Genomic DNA, 17,112 nt, shown 5'->3' on the forward strand with positions numbered 1-17,112 from the left:
GAAAACAGGCAGCATTCACTGTTAAACATTTAGTGTCTCTGGTGGGTTGAATTTTTGTACTTTTATTAACGGTTGTGCATGCTGTGGTGCTTTGAGGTAGGTCTGGTAAGGTCCACAAGATGAGGCTTAAGACTTTCCAAGGTGCATCCAGTCTTTCCCACTAATGATTCAGGTCAAATTTGTCCTGTGACTGTGTAGAGTGCTAAATGAAAGGCTGCTCCAGCAATAAGTGATGGTAAATATTTGAGGTATGGGTCAGCATCTATCAAACTTAATTCTCCCCAAAACTTTGCTAAACTTTCAACTGCAGTTTGCAGGTTGCTGATGCAGAAAGTATTGGGTAAGAAACTGGTTTACTGTTGGTGCAACTAAGTCAAAAACAAGGACTTTCAAAACCAGATGCTCCGTCCTTAGAACTTGTTTCTTGGTACAGGTGTCATCTGTAATGTACAAACTCTGCTACTTCTGGGGGGTATATTTGTTCAAACTTGAAGCTAGCAGCATAGCAGCAGTGCCCACAAGCTGAAGCTTTCCTCTCAACACGGACATTAAAGAGAGAAATCCATCAATGTAATTCACAGCCAAGGGCAGGTCTCATTCTGTAGTTTATATTCTTCTCCCACTTCCAACCACCTAGTCCACAAGGATAGCCCTCAAACTGTTAGTGATGTCTGGCTTCTTTTTCATAGAACCCACTTTAGGTTTACATTTAATCTTCATTTCCCAAGGTATGTGTGAATATCTTCATGGTAGTCTGGCACTTCATTAACACTCACTGGCTTTTCATCTTCTAGTACAATTGACGTATCATAGTTTGTGGTGGCTCAAAACTACCATCCATAGGACAATCAAGAGGTACCAGGGATTTTCTTGTTCCTGGTAAAGCAAAAGCTGCATTAAAAGCCAAGACATCCTCGCGCTCTGTTGGGTTAGATTCAGCAGGCCTCTTTTGAGTCTGTTCTTCTGCTTCATCCAGGTGAATGGTGAATGGAGGCTGTTACTGTTTGCTGTCCAAGGATGAACAGTAGCCACATGCTCATCAGTTACCGGAAAATCCATCAGAGGTGCAACCCATCGCGTCTTGGCCTCTGCAGCAGCGCGGGACCCGCGCGTTCCCTGTCTTCAGTACCGCCAGAGCGGCCTGGGTCCGCGGCTGCTGGGCGGGCGCTGCCTTCTCCGAGTCGATGTCCTGGTCTTCTTGGTGCCCGGTCTGCTGCAATGTTAGCTAGCAGTGCCCAGCCCGGCTCGCGGGACCCAGGCCTCAGCGCTGGGCTGCCTAACATCACTGCTCCCGGGGCGGGCTGCGCGATCAGTCAGCCACTCCAAGCAGCCTGCGCTCCGCCCCTCCGACCCATGCGCCCGCTGCAGCCCGTGCCAGTCTGCGTACCCGCCCGCTCACCCGGCTCCGCCGGTGCAGGACGTACTGCTGAGCGTGCAGGACCAGGAGCTACCCGAAATGTGTGCATTGCATAGTTAAAGACGAAATAATTCAGACTCTCTCTAGGAACTGGCCACGGAATAAGTAGACATTTATCATCTTCAGATGCTTTTAATAGGTTTTAAGTTCTTGTCTTACCTTTTCAAACAAGGAGCATAAAGGATAAATTCTTAAGTTCACTTGTGAGGAAAAGCTATGAAACAGTGTGCTTAATTATGTAAATATAGAGGACAAATCACCAGTAATCAGAAAGCAGTCGTTCTGGAGAACAATAAAATAAACAAGTGAGGCTCTTAGGTTAATAAAAATGTCACATGTTATTAAGTTAATGGCAGTGTAGATAAAAAGTACAGCCAATTGATTTCTTTTTAGTCCTAAATCTCATTATTGATTATTAAAGTGTCAAGTCAACACACTTCTTTTTTTTTGCTTTGCATGAAACCCTTGAGAGAGCAATTATTTAAAAATGCCTCAGAGGATGCAGCCTGTTACTGAAATACGTTTACCATGTGAATAAAAATGAAAAATATTCAGAAAGTCATTGATGAACTGACTTAGTTGGCATTTAGTCTACATAAGGCCCATAGACGTGTATTATGTAGAAGTGGTCCTGTGGTTTACGAATTTGTTACCTAACATCATCCAAAAAGGCGGCTTATCATTTATGAGAAACTGAAGGGTCATTTCAGTCTTCTACTGGGAAAGACATTCCCATTGTTGCCCTTAAAAATGAAGAAAGGAGCCAGGTTTGGTGGCACAAGACCCTGATTGGATTGCTCTGGAAGCTGAAGCAGGAAGATAAAGAGATAAAAAGCATGGCTATACAGTGAGTTCAAAGCCACCTTGGGCTACATAGCCAGAGACATTATCAAAAATAAGTCAACAAATAAATAAGTGATCAAATGTTTTCTAATCCTTGAGTATACGTTCATGGTCTAGAATAAATGGTCTATTTATTTATTGGGGGATATTGATCAATTCACTTATTATGTGGATTTGAAGTTAGTAGTTGAGGTACTAGCATGCAACTGTGGCTCAGACTGGGGCACCGGTACTGCAGTAGAGAATTTCAACATAAGAAATAAATCATGCATAGCTAAATATTTCTCTGTAACATTATCCAAAGGGTTTGGGGATGTAGCTCAGTGGTAGAGTGCTTTTCTAATATACATGTGGCCCTGGGCTAGAACACAACCACCACATAAATAAGAACAGTATTTTTCTCTTAATTGATGAATTTCTGTATTTTGAAAAGTATATCTGGGTTTGTCAATATCCAATTATGGTTATTCAGAAAATGATTTCTGACATGATATGAATGTAGACTGTAGGTGTGAACTAAACCTAGCAGTACTTAGGATTGACAGAGATGATGGGAGGAAAAGCTTTTGGAAAATTGGTGGTGAGGGAGAACAGAAGGACTGTGTGGGAGATGAAATGCTACATGAATGTTCAGCACACCTTAATCGTAACTACACTCCGCATCTTCAGCACAGTCCTATCTTCGACATGACTTTACTTCCTGGAAGAGAAAGACAAAGCTTTATGCCTGGGTCTGCCAGAAAGCACATAAAAAGAGTCGTGAGATAATAAACATGTCACTTTTTTGAAACTGGGAGGAGTAAATATCTTATCCAGGTTGAGAAGTCAATTATTTGTAGCAACTTAGTCTAAATATGCAAAAAAATTGACATGTGTTACAAGTTAGGTTGCTTATGTCCCTTAGCATAAGATGCTCATACAGTGTCATTGTCCCTACAGTGAGTCAACAATCCATTTCCCTGTGATTTCCACTAGCCTCAGTCTCACAAAAGCACAAAAGCTTGGAATTAGATGCTCCAGTAGGAAGTCTATTGTATCCTTTGTTATATGTCACTGTTAGAGGGAATAATCCTTCAAAAGTAAACTGTCTCTTGAAATTGCATTGCAGATCTAATTATGAAACTTTGTGTTTTAAGAAATTACAATGTACTCTAAAATGAAAAAGAGGTAGTGCTATAATTAATTAACTAAACAATTCAAGATATAGTATTGAGCATTTAATAATATCAGTCACTCCTTTATGTTTTGGGAATATATTGTGGAATAAAACTGGCAAAGATTCCTATGTACATGGAGCTTATAGTCTACTGGGAGGAGACAGGAAATAAGCAAAATTCTTAAGTAAGAAAATTAAAAATTAAATTAAATTGAGATAAATATTTTTGGGAAAATAGAGGCAAAAATGCAAGAAGGACATTTCATAGATTTATATAGAGTAAGATTTATATAGAGAAGGCAGTATTTGAGAAATGAAGAGTTGCAAATAGTCATATGTATATAATATGGAGGAGAGATGCTCCTGTCTGTGGGAACATCCAATACAAATATTATGTGTCAACAGAGTGGTTGGAGCATTAAAAGAATATCAAAGAGGCCATAATGGCTGCGCTAGAATGAAAAAAGACATAGTTCATAAGGGACTAGTTTGTGTAGATTCTTTTATATCATTGTGAAATGTCTGGATTGTTTCATGAAAAATACAGATTCACTGGTGGAATGTGGATAGAGAGTCATATAATCTAGGTTAGCTAGTAATGGGATCACTCTAAATTATTAATTATCTAAGTTATCAATAAGATCTAAATTAGTTATTAATAGATGATCTATTAAGCATAGGGTCTATGGAGACAAAGATAGAAGAAGAAAAAATAGTAGGAAGTCTCTGAAATAACTAGACCAGAGGTAAGTGTGAGTCAGACCAGGGGAGTATTTGTTTCAATAGGATGAAGGGATCAGATACTAGATTTGCTTTATAGAACCAATGGATTCCCTGACAGATAAAAGAAGACTATAGGAAAGAGGAGTTAAATAGGATTGTAAGCATTTGGTCCATAAGGATATAGTTGTCATTATTTTAGATATAGAAGATTGTGAGAATTGGAGAGAGATATGTCAGTTTGACATGCAGAGTTTGAAATGTCTTCTAGATCTTCAAGTGGAATATCAAATCTAAAGTTCCCTATAGTACAGCCTGTCAAGGTAAGTATCTGGGTGAAATCTCCAGCAGTGACTGCAGATAGAGAAGTACAGAGACCTAGCCCTCTAACATTAAAACCTTTAGGAGAAGAAGATAAATAAGCCAAAGTGATGTATAAGAATTTAGTGTGAACCAAAGTTATTCTTCTGGCTTTTGTTATCAGCTCACTCAGTTGGCATTGCTCACTGAGCATAGAGGATGTTGGTTGCCTTCAGATTATTTTCAATAATTTATAGGACTGTGAGATGAAGAGAGGATTAGAATACCAACCAACAGTAATTCCCTGAAAGCCAAGTACATTTCTGGGGTTATAGGATGTTGACTACATTAAATGCTACTCACTTATAACTCAAAGATGATAAAATCTGAGATTTCTTCATTCATAGTTGTATAAAAGACTGCAGAAAAGCTTAGGAAAATGTCAAGAAAAGATTTAAGTGAGAAGTAGGAAGAAAGTTTGAGACAGAGGTCATTCGTTAGGAGTTTTGCTGAAAGTGAGAGCAAATAAAGGAAAAAACAACTCTGGAAGAATGACAGTAAAATAAAAGCATTATTTCTCGTAAAAAAGGAGAATATGAAGTACTATGTGCTGATTGATATGTTTAAATAGAAAAGGGAAAATGAGGAAGGTAAAAAAGGGAGAAGTTGAGCAGTGTCTTGAGTTGGCAAGATAGGAAGGAATTTATACAGAAGTAAGAATAGTGTACATACATAGGAACAAGAAAGGTCACAATATAGTGAGTGCTATAGTTTGAACGTCACCTCTGAAACTTAGGTAGAAATTTAATATAGTTTATAACAGCATCAACTGGCAGAACCTGTAAGAGGTGATTTGGTAATGGGAGTTTTGCTCTTGTAGGGAATTAATGTCCTTATCATGGGAGCCATTTCTTTATAAAACAAATTTGGCTTACACTCTTTGTATGTTTGTTCTCTCTATCTCAATGCACAAGGGTCAAGGGTCACAAGGATTCTTCCTTCTGTAATGGGACAACAGAATAAATTGGCCATTGCCATTTTATTTTGGACTACACAGAGTCCAAGAACAATGAGAAATAGGTCCTAATGGTGTATAAATAACAAAGTCTTTGGTATTCTGTTATAGTAGCACGAAAAATTAAGGGAAGGAGTAAAAGGCAGGTAGATGGAGTGTTTGATATTGTACTTAATGGAGGTGTTCCTATAATTGCTTCAATTATTCTTGTACAAGTAGGGAGCAAGGTAAACCATTAAGAGTAATGGTGGGGTATTGATGGATTTAGAAGATTGTAGAAGAATGTGGTAGACAAACAGGTGAGTGGAAGGGTGAATGGATTTGAGAGATAAACAATGCCAATGGTTCTATGGTATTCAAGATACACAGTTAAATAGGAAACACAGCTTTTGTCTTAAATTTCTTTTTCAGGCACACTCAGCTTCATGGGCACAGTATAGGAAAGTCAGAACATTGCTATTTTCCAGAGTTGTTATTTAGTTAAGGAAGTGTAATGAAGCAAAAGTGGGGGAGGAAGTAGAAAGTGTGTTTAAGAGAGTCCTTTTAACTGTTGATTATTCTAAGTGCATTTGAGTGGGATTATTCATGTGCCTCACCTGCCAAGATGGAATTTCCTGAAGAGCAAAATGCTAATGTGTGGCTGGCTTTCATGCAAAACTGAAGAATCTGTGGAGGAAAAGAAGCTATGGTATTTTTAAGAACCAGAGAAGAGGATTTCAGGTAGTAGTTACTATATAACCTCAGATTTTGTCAAAGTTCTACAAATTGAGTGAGCTCATGAGTGGTCCTGCCTTAGGAATTACGCATTGTTTGAAATCAATACAGTAATTGTGTTAATCAGTTCTTATCTCTGTGACAAAATAGCTGAGAATAATAACTTATAGGATGAAGGACATATGTTGACTTCACAGTTTCAGAGGCTTCAGTCCAAGCACAGCAGGATCCATTGCTTTGGAACTGAGGCAAGAAAGAAAGAAAGAGCATGTAGCAGAGGAGGACACTGATCTGACAGCCATGGGGAAGCAGAGAAAGAAAGGGACAAGGAAAAGATACCCTTCAAGTAACTGGTAACAACATTTCAGTATGGATATTTTAATAGAACCCAATGTATTATTCAGCTTGAACACCTTTGTTAACATGAATAAGATACCATATCCATATAAGTAGAATGGTTATAGCTGAGAGGAGGAAGGAATAATGGCTGAGAACTTATGCTCTCAGTTCATGATTTATGCTACACAACATTAAACAGTGGAACAAGTATCATATATCTGACCCTACACATTTCACTGCTACTCATTTATCTATGAATGCTTATTATGATGCCAAGCAAACTATACCAAGTTGGAATATATTACATATGCGTGAAGCTAAATGACAAAATTGAAAAGAAAAGTGACTAACACATCTCAGTTTATCAAAGGCATGGGGTCAATTCACAAGAAACTCCCCATAACAGTTTTAAGTAGTTTTTAAAAAAAAATTTTTAGAAACAAAAGTTAATTTTTTAGGAAAAATAGTGGATAAGGTGAATAGACCTCTAGGCTTGAAGTAAGTGGAAGATAAAGATGAATATGAATCATATATTTTCTTTCTACTACTCCCTACTACTTATAACAGATTAGTCCTAAGGTGTTACATTAGGATGCTGAGCTTTCTTGGGTTGGGGGTGTTTTGTAGCATCTCAGGTGAAGAAAATTGGACTGAGCAAGTAAAATGGAAAATCCTCCCACCCTCCAAATTTTGAAGCCTTTCTTTCTCCTGCTTTTTCATTTATTCTTCCATATTCAAATAGCTCATCACAAAACCAAATGTGATTGACTGTTTTTCTGGAAAGAGGAATGGTACTACCCGCACAAATAGGACATATGGGTAAATCAATTAATCTCATAAGAATAATGGACACAATCAGGCAATGACATCAGGAATTAGGGTAGAGAATTCACAAGTCTAATATGAAGGTTACTGAGCTAATCAGGTTGCAAACATAAGGATTGATCCTTCTAGGTTCCCTAATATCTCAAAGAGGCAGTAAAACCTAAACAAAATTTTCATTATACTCAGTTCTGTAACTATTCAGACATCTTATTTTTCTTCTTAATTCTCTATTTTCATTCTTATTCATTTCTTGCCATGATTATCTAAAATAAAGGATAAAGTAGGAAAGAGAGCCAGTGAGATTCAGGTCAGCCATTCTGCCATTGCTAATAGCTCCACTGGTAACTTGATGATTTAGTTTTCTGAATAGTAATTATTTCCCTAGGGTACTGCATAATTTTTAGTGACATGAGAGTAGAAATGTAGCTGTTAAAGTAACCCAACTTATAATTTGTTGCATAATTTAAGACTCAGACATTTTATTTGTGATTATCTAACCTTGGCTGCAAAAAGGCTGTCAAAATAGGTGTCAACCAATCAAGGAAGAAATTGTCAAAGAATGGTACTGTGCAGCACCCACCAACTGTTTGAAAAAAAGAAAACCATCGGCACTGCAATCAATTATATAATCAATTATGTAATCAATTATATAAATACTATGAGTTTAACCTCAATAATGCACCAGGAGTAGGTGTTTTGCTGATCAGAATATTAGTCTGTAAAATTATTTTCATTGAAGGTATTTTGAACTTTTGGTTTCCAAAGTTTTTAAATAACAAAAAGTAATGATTTTTTAACCAGCACATATATTATAGTTTTACATTTTTCTCTTAATCAGACATGCACTGATAGAAGTGGATACAGAGGCAATGAATTGCTGAGGGCACTGTGCAAATTTAAGCTGTATTCAAGGAAGCAAGTGGTACTGGTGAGAGGCCTCTCTTCTCATTTTCCATAATGTTTTAAGACTTAATCAATATTCTTGACTTTTCAAGAAAAAAACATTTAAATGAAAATTTATAATCAACAACAGTTGATTATTGTATTATTCTTGATGCTGCCATTTCATTTATTGCCAATGGTTTCCATTCTGAGGAACAACCAAGGTAGATAGCCCTAATACCTTGGAGTATATATAAAACAGGGGCTACAAATTCTGTTTTTCATTTGATATTCCCAATAAAAACTATCTCCTTTTCATAATTTTTTTTGAAAAAATGACTTCTTTTCATTGTGTAAATTAAAATGGAATAGGTTAAACTATGAAGGTTGCACATCACTTTCTTCAGGTAGCAATCCTACAACTAATTCCATCAGTCCTACCTCTCCTAAAGATCACCTTACACTCTCTCAGCACAGTGTCCTTGTCTCTCACTCATACTTGAAGCTTGCTCCTGTTGCCCCATCATACATAAGAATGGCCCACAGAAACATTTCCCTATGCCATTAATAATTCACTTCTTCTTGTCTGAGACAAAGGAATAGGAGTCTCTGTGGTAGGGCATTTTCTCTTTTAATTATTAATTTATTTTCAAAACTTCATTGATTTGTGGTTGGAACTAAATAAATGTTTTGTAGATGCTACCTTCTCTCCAGTTTTCAGAAATAAGTATATTTGTGAACATTAGCCTCTTTTAAAATCTTTCTTTTCATCCCATTCTCTCCAATCTCAGCTAGATTCTTGGTTCATTACCCTAATATCTTTTGAGAAAACATGGAATAGTGGTTAAAGCTATTGTGACAGGCCACCTGTGTTCAATTTCCAGCTGTATCATGTGTTAGCTTTGTGACCTTGGATACTCTGTTTTTCTGTCTGAAGTTGGGCATCAACTGCCTCACAGAGTTACTAGAGAAATGAGTAGGTTACATCTGGAAATCAGATAAAGCTTTGAACCGTTCAGTACTCTGCACATAGTAACCACTCAGTAGAACTCACTCAAGTTCACAGCCTCTTCTCTTGGCCCATCATTTGCTTGATGTTCTCATGTTACAAAACAAAAATCTTCATGAACATTGATTGTCCTTTGAATTCATTTCTTATATTTGTGCCTTACTTTATTGACAAACTTTGCAGAAAACACAAAAATTATTTCTTACTTTTTGGAAACCCTTAATTTTGTCCTTTTCCTGCCTATTCCTTGATGGAAAAATTGGTTTCCCAGTCATTCCCTATTTAAATTGTGCATTAGGACTCAAAGTTGATCACTGCTTTAAAAGTCATATTCTTCATTTACAATTAGAAAGGTCCATAAAGCAAATATCTACTATCTTTACAAATTGTTGGTTATTATGAAGAAATGGACATATGATAGCGAAGCAGGGCCACTTTATGAAGGACAGTAGCAAATTTTTTCCTGGAGAGGCTGTTAATACTTGCGGTTTTATAAGGAGTCATGTGTTGTGAAAAAATATTTCTGGTAGATAAAATATCATAGTCTAAGCACTGATCAAGAAATAACATGTTAGAGGAGAAAGAATTAGTGTTGTGGTGTTTTGCTCTACAAGGAAAACAGATCAACCTAGGTCCAGAGAAGTACATAAAGAGATTTGCTGAAAATGATTCTGACTCAATGAAGAGCCAGTATTAACAATAGGACTTTTAGACATGATTTTTTTTTCACAGTATTGAAATTCATGGTGTTTTGCAGCCTCTGCATAGATGAAGAAATGAGAAACTGTAGTTCAGGTGCAATATAAACAATGTGTCTTCTTTCAAATAATAAATACTACTTATTTACATTTAATGACTATTCTGTCACAGTAGTTATTATAGGTACCAACATCTCCTATTAGACTTAATCTTCATAAAAGTAATTTGAATGTAAAAATCGTGAGTGTGTGTGTACATATGTGCTTCAGTACACAGATTCTATTTCAAATTCAAATAACATGAAAGAAATGTTTAAGATTGACTTTAATCTCTCAGACTCAAAATATTGTGGAATTTAAATAAAATTTCAGGAAGAAAAACTCAACAGAACATGGATAAAAGCCATGCTTTGAGTCATGTAAAGGAGACTAGCTCAGGATATTTGACAAAAGCATGTTTCAAAAGAGAGGTTTTCCCAGAGAAAGTGAAAGGTGGTGATTTAATCAATAATGGAAGACAATTTCAAAACAGAGGATTGTCATTGCAATGTGAAAGGTAAATTGTAATTGTCCAAAACTGATTCCCACATATTCCCCTTCAAAAAGTGAGTAGCCTCTTGTGTTTCATAAAAGTCAGCTCTAATTTATGGGAAATAACTGATGAAATATTGAGACTGAATACCAGAGCTGGGAGACTCTAGGCTGCTGTGGGCCCTCAGCTTCAAGACTTAGCTCTCAGTGTTTGCTCTGTCGAGAAGAAGGATTAGTATTGAATCAAGAGAATTTTAAGGAGGCAGAACGTCCATAGAGAATAAAGCCCACCCAGTTCATATTGCTGCAATCAGAAAGCTTGGACTCCAAGGGGAATAGCTGGTTATTTTGCAATCTTGTATGTCTTAAAGCTCCAACAATCAAAGTAGCACTCAGAGCTCAAAACCTTCTTGCATTACCATAGAATTTTATGGGAATTTGTGAAACCTACACACTTGTAACTGCTTATGCTTCAATGAGTTTTCCCTAACGTCTATTGTCCAGAGGACTCATTTCAGACTACTTGGATATTGTTTCTCCTTTCTTTTAGTAATTGTTGTACAAACAGATCTCACCTGACAATTATTATAAGTAAAGCAAACAAATGAAAAAGATAAAAGAGTAAATAGTCACTCTGAGCAAAACAAACGGTATCTTAAATATCCATGGTTATTCACTTTCTGTAGATAGCTATAGAACAAATGTCTGCAGACACTGCCTCCTTGAAGTTCCAAGGAATTCAGGTTTCAAGGAACTCCTGAAAAGGAACACAGATGGCTTCAAGGAAATGCATGTGCTATTAGAAGCTGTAGAAAGTGATATCCAAGCAGAAGTGGAGTCTACCAAATAGACAATTAAACCAGTAGTACTGATGAAATTGTGATGTGAGATGCTTGATTGGTAGATGGTAAACCTGAATGACGTGCTTTCTGCAGTGATGGATGACTAATCCCAGCAAGACCATATTTCTTTATGGTATTTCCACACATGCATATCATGTACTTTGATCATACATAATTCCTCTATTATCATTTGCCTTTCCATATCTAATAGTCCCCTTTGTACTTTCATATCCTTTTTATTATTCTAAATTCTATATGTGAGAAGATACGAAATAATTGTCTTTCTGAAAATGACATATCACACTTAATATGATGCTCTCCAGTTCCATCCACTTTCCTGTAAACAACATAATTTCATTTCTCTTTACAGCTGAATAAAATTCCATTGTGCACAATACCAAATTCTATTTATCCATTCATTTGTTGATGGGCACCTAGGCTGATTCCATAACATGGCTATTGTGAAAGATGCAGTGAAAAACATGGGTAAGCAGGTATCTATGCCGGTTTTCTTTGTCTTTACTTTGTGTCTTAGCTCCTTCTTGTACCAAAAGGATTCTTAGGTTTGGTCTCCTGATTGTGTCCTCGAGTTCTTGAACATTGTGTCATGAATGTGTTTTCTTTTTCTTTATTGCTAACTAAATGTCATAATTTTTTTATTTTGTCTACAATTCCTGACATTCTGTCTTCTCTGTGATCTAGTCTACTGGTGATGATTTTCACTCAATTTTTTATTAGATTTATTGAGCCTTTTCATTTCCAAGATTTCCATTATTTTCCAAGTATTTCTATCTCTTGTTTGAATTTCTCATCCAAGTTGGTGAATTTCTCATCTATGTCTTAAGTTGATTTCCAGATTTTACTCATCTGCTGTTTCAATCATCTTTGAGATCATTGATATTTTTTAAAGAAGATTTTTCTATTGTTTATCCAGCATTTCAACCATTTCAATATCTTTAGGTTCAGTTATTGAGGAATTATGAACTTTAGGAGGAATCATTTTGTCTACTTTTTCATATTCTCTTGTTCTTGTACATTAAGATTTTTGTATGTATTGATCTCAATATCTCTTCTTGTTTTGTGTGTGGGGTCTTCTTTGTGGGCTGCTTCTTTTAAGATTTCAGTCTCTACTACTATTCAGAAGACAAAGCAGACCACACTAACAACAATTCAAAACAAACCAGATATTTAACTGTAATAAAAACATACAAAACAATTGGAAATATCAACTATGCCCCAAATAAAGATAGAAAAGAAAGAAGCTAAAACACTTATAGGATAAACTGGGAGCTTAAACACTATTAAAGCTAAAGATACTAACAACTAAGCAATAAAAGTAAGTACAGTGGAAAAAGGAAAAAAAGAGGGAAGCAATAGAGAACAGAGAGGAACAGTACATGAGACAAAGACATAGGAAATAATAGTGAGGGAAAACAAACAAATACTGAAGAATCAAGACTATTATAAACAAAATAAAAAGCAAAACAAAAAAAAAGACCATTAAAATTTATACCTTGCTGAGGAGTTAGACTACTGACAGACTTCGTGGGTTTTTCCTTTTCTTTTTTCAGTAAATTTGGTATGAGAGTGAAGGGGTTTTTAGTCCTTTTCTGTCTGAAGACCAAACACTTTAGACCTGAAAGGGTTTTTTTCAAGCTGAGCCTGCACTGCCTTTCCTGCTGGGGTGCATGCTACTATGACACCTCCTAGGCTGAATTCCTGCCAACAGTTTCTACTTACAGGTCCTGCAAGATGCAGGAATCACCCTCAAACTGCTCCTGCCAGCTGATCCAGTGGTCCACCCAGTTGCACGTCCTCTCACACTAGAGGTGCTAAGTCAGTGCAGGCATGGGTTTGTGAAATGCTCTAGCAGGCTATGTTTCCACCAAGTGTTTCTGGGGCTCTGAGAGTGCAGAAATTAGTCAGACCAAAGCAACCTGTGCTCGAGGAGCAAGCCATGGACAGAGTGAACATGAATGCTCTGGCTCTCCATCTTCCCACACCCCACACATTAACACACAGCTCCTTTTCCTATGCTGTGTTGGCCAGGTGTAAGCACTCTCTGCTTACTTCCTCAACTTAGCACAAACTTCCCTCCAAGTACACCTGTGTTCCCAGTTCTGTGTCCAAGTCACAAGCAATTCCTTGGGACACACCCATTCTTGGTGTGGTTGCTCACTTAGCCACTGGAGAAGGGAAACTGTAGGGATTGATCATATAAACATGCAGGGGTTTCTGCCAAGAGGTTTGACCATCACACTTCTCTTAAGATGATTCCCTATTACCACACCAGTGTGCAAGCTAGGAAGTGCAGGGGGACCCTTCTCTGGTATCTGTTGCATGGATCACAGATATTCCATCTTAAACTATATTTTTGTAGGGTGCCGTATTCTGTGTCTATGGCTATCACTGAAGTTTTCTTTTCTCTTTAGCGTAAAGCCCCACTGAGGGGTACCCCCAAACACACCTTACTTACCATTTTGACTAGCACCTGATTTTAAGGTTGAGTCCTTTACAAGTCTAAAGTTCAATATTTCTGGATTTCTCCTCATCTCTACCTAGCTAGTCTTTATTGTTGCACTTATAAGTCATTACACATCACCCAGTCATTATCACAGTCATGAACCTGATGTTTTGTTTCACACTCATGGAGACTCAGGAAAGTCCTGGATGTCTCTACTCCACCATCTGCCTACACAATTCTCATCTGCCATCTTTGCAACTAGTCCTTGGATTTTCTTTTGATACATTAATTCTAAGCAGTGATGAGGATATGATCACCTCAGTCATTTTTTTTTTTTAAACAAAACTTGGTGGCTGAAGCTTTTAGGGACTTTGTCTTCTATCAGTTATTGGTGGAGTAAAAAATATGTTGGGGCAAATTGTAACTCTATCTAAGTAGGATTTATTCTGCTCAAATGACAAGGGGCTGTGACACAAGAGTAGCTTCATGTCCTTGGTATTTTCCCCACAAAAACAGTTTGAAATCACTTTTAAGTTGATGCTGACATATTGACTGTATCTGATTCTGCATGTGAATAGACAAAATGTCCTGGGGAATACTGAAGCCACTTGGTGCGACTTAAGCTTCATTTGCTGGGAGTCTCCTCTTTATGTCTGTGCTGGAAAGTAAGATGTAAATTTGTATACATATTATTTTAAATAATCTTAAGGCTGGCATTCCTATGACAATCTTAAAAGGGTGCTATTCAGTGATTTTGAAACTAAGGACTTAGGATAATTATCATCATCTTCTTTAACTTACAGTGCATGTTCACGTTTGTACAATACTATTAGGAAAAGATGGAACAGTAGATATGATTCTTGACACAAGACATGAAGACAATAATATTTCAAAGTAAATTTTAGAAAATTATACACTTGTCCTAAAATAGATAGTTGCTTATTTGGATTTAAAATCCTTATTAGTCTATACTTTAAATATTCAGCTTATGATGCAAGCATATTTGGCATTATAATAAGTGATTTCAAATTCCATTATCAAATGAAAATATGAAATATTTACAGATATTTCAAAAATAAGAGAATTAGTAGCCACTTTGAAGACACAGATAAAAGCTCAGTTTTGTAACTTATAGGCAAAAAGGTAAATTGTTGATATGTATAAGTTTATGTGTTTTATCTATACTTTTAAAATTACTAATTTTCAATCTTATGGACCATTTAGCTAAATTCCTTTCTTAAGGTCACTTAATTAAGCAAATTTCTTACCAAGATCTTTTATGTGTGTCCATAGATATTCTTCAACTAGTTTAAAATATAAATGGTGAATAAGTAAACTTTAAAAATCTTATATATACTGCCACTTTAATTTAGGTAGACAATAGGCAGGATAAGCTATCCTAAGAGTTGCTTGCACTGCTTTTGTTGAAAAGCATACACTCCTTACATAGGTCCACGAATTAATGAAAATCATGAAAAAAGCATGGAATTTCTCCTTCATTTTGTGTTTGTCTTTGCTCTAAACCATTCTCTCTGCAGTCATTTTGCAATCAACTTGGATCCTAGGAAAGACAAAAGTGATAACGTCTTCATGACAAGGAACCAAAACTCCCCCCAAACATTAGAGCCTTCTCAGGATGGACCACTCTCCAGATAACAACTCTGGAACCTCTTCCAGAACAAGGACTGAAATAATGACCAATCTGACCACATCTGTGCCTGTAATTATTTAACTATGCACACATTTTGTCCACTGTGTCCAGTTCTTTAGTTTACTTAAACCTGTAGCTCATGTCTATACCCTGAAAATGACTAAAGATGTGTTGAGTGCTTACTCTTCCTCTTCCCATTGCATGTCCCAAGCCATGTAATAAATCTCCTTTCTCTGACTTCAACCATGCCTCTTTGTCTGTCATATAGGGGCAAGGAGCTGGACTTGGCATGTGAATCCCAGGTGTTTGGGCCATGGGTCCAAAACTCCAGCTTCACTATGAAATCATAGTTTTACAAAACCATGAAAGTGCTCAGAATCCTAAGATCTTCCACACTAATCTCACAATAGTTACAATGCCTTCCTTGTGATGAGGTCATGATTGCTTTCATCTGTGGTAGCATGATTCTAGGGAAAAAAAGCATCACAGACAAAACTAATGTTTTATTTAAATTAAATTTTTTTTGTAATTATGTATGCCCAAATAACAAATTGTCCTGTATAGCCTCAGTCATAGTTGCATCCAATTTTGTCCTCCAATACTTTTGCATGAGCTGAAAAATACACGAGAAAGCAAATCAAAGACTGGGTCAGGGTAGAAAGGTTGAACTAGAGGTTCTTGGTTTGTATAGTCTTCCCCAAGAGTGGATCAATGGCTTGCTGAAAAGCTAAGTAAAATCTCTGAAGGACCACAGGACTTCACACATGTGCTTCAGTGAGAACCCGATGGCTGAGGCAGGGCTAAATTGCTCAGACAAATGAATCCCTGCAAGATATCCTGGACATCCACTGGCTCACCTGCAATAGACCTCCAAAGGCTGGAGTCAGGACTACCTGGTGAGTGGTGAGAGCCAGAGGCAGGATTGCCGAGCTCAAGAACACACAGGGACACAAATTATGAAAACAAAATATAAAATAGAAGTAAATATCCCAAGAGTTTGGAAAGCTGGTGATTGAGTTGTAAGTCATAAAGGTCTCTGTAACCTCACAGGTGCTCAGAACTCAAGCTTTGCTGCAGGAAAAGTAATCACATCCTTCAAAAATTTGAAGCAGGTGATTAGTTTCAATCTAAAACTAAAACAATGCCTAGACACTTCTCAATGGCAGACTAGACTCACCCAACTATAGGTACCCATTGTCTGACATCCTGATACAAATTTCATTCCTTCTATCTGTACAATCCTTCCACATACAATTTGTCATATGAAATAGAAATAATGTATGCAAAATATAGAAAAAGATGTACACCTGTGGGCATGAGTGGAAATAGTCAATTAAAAAAACTGAGACAACTAAGAATTTGGAATTATATGAACAATATTTCAAACAACTAAGGGGACTGTGGGGAATGTAGACTCTGTATGAATAAATAGATCACTTTAGCAGAGCTTTATTTTAAAAAGCAAATAGAGGTGGGCACCAGTGGATCATGCCTACAATCTTAGCTACTAAGGGGGCAAAGAACAGAAGATCATGGTTTGAGCCAGCCCCAGTCAAATAGTTCCTGAGACCCTTTCTCAAAAAATACCCAATGCAAAATAGGGCTTGCTGAGTGGCTCAAGTGATAGAGCACCCACCTAGCAAGCCCAAGGCCCTGAGTTCAAGCCCCAGAACTGCAAAATACCTAAATAAATAAACAAAACCAAA

At 36.9% G+C, this 17,112-nt stretch overlaps 1 protein-coding gene and 1 pseudogene across 1 annotated transcript in view; one reads left to right on the top strand and one right to left on the bottom strand.

Moving 5' to 3' along the window:
* LOC109676295 (cyclin-A2 pseudogene) lies at nucleotides 1-1,334 on the bottom strand (annotated as a pseudogene).
* A 19-nt stretch (nucleotides 1,335-1,353) lies between these two features.
* Nucleotides 1,354-17,112, top strand: part of LOC109676294 (hemicentin-1-like) — a 118,022-nt gene continuing 102,263 nt past the window's right edge. The window contains 1 exon segment of the mRNA XM_074044772.1: nucleotides 1,354-1,458. Coding sequence (XP_073900873.1) covers nucleotides 1,354-1,458 — 105 coding nt within the window.

Source organism: Castor canadensis, chromosome 11 (assembly GCF_047511655.1).
Source record: "Castor canadensis chromosome 11, mCasCan1.hap1v2, whole genome shotgun sequence".
In the NCBI taxonomy this organism is placed as follows: Eukaryota; Metazoa; Chordata; class Mammalia; order Rodentia; family Castoridae; genus Castor; species Castor canadensis.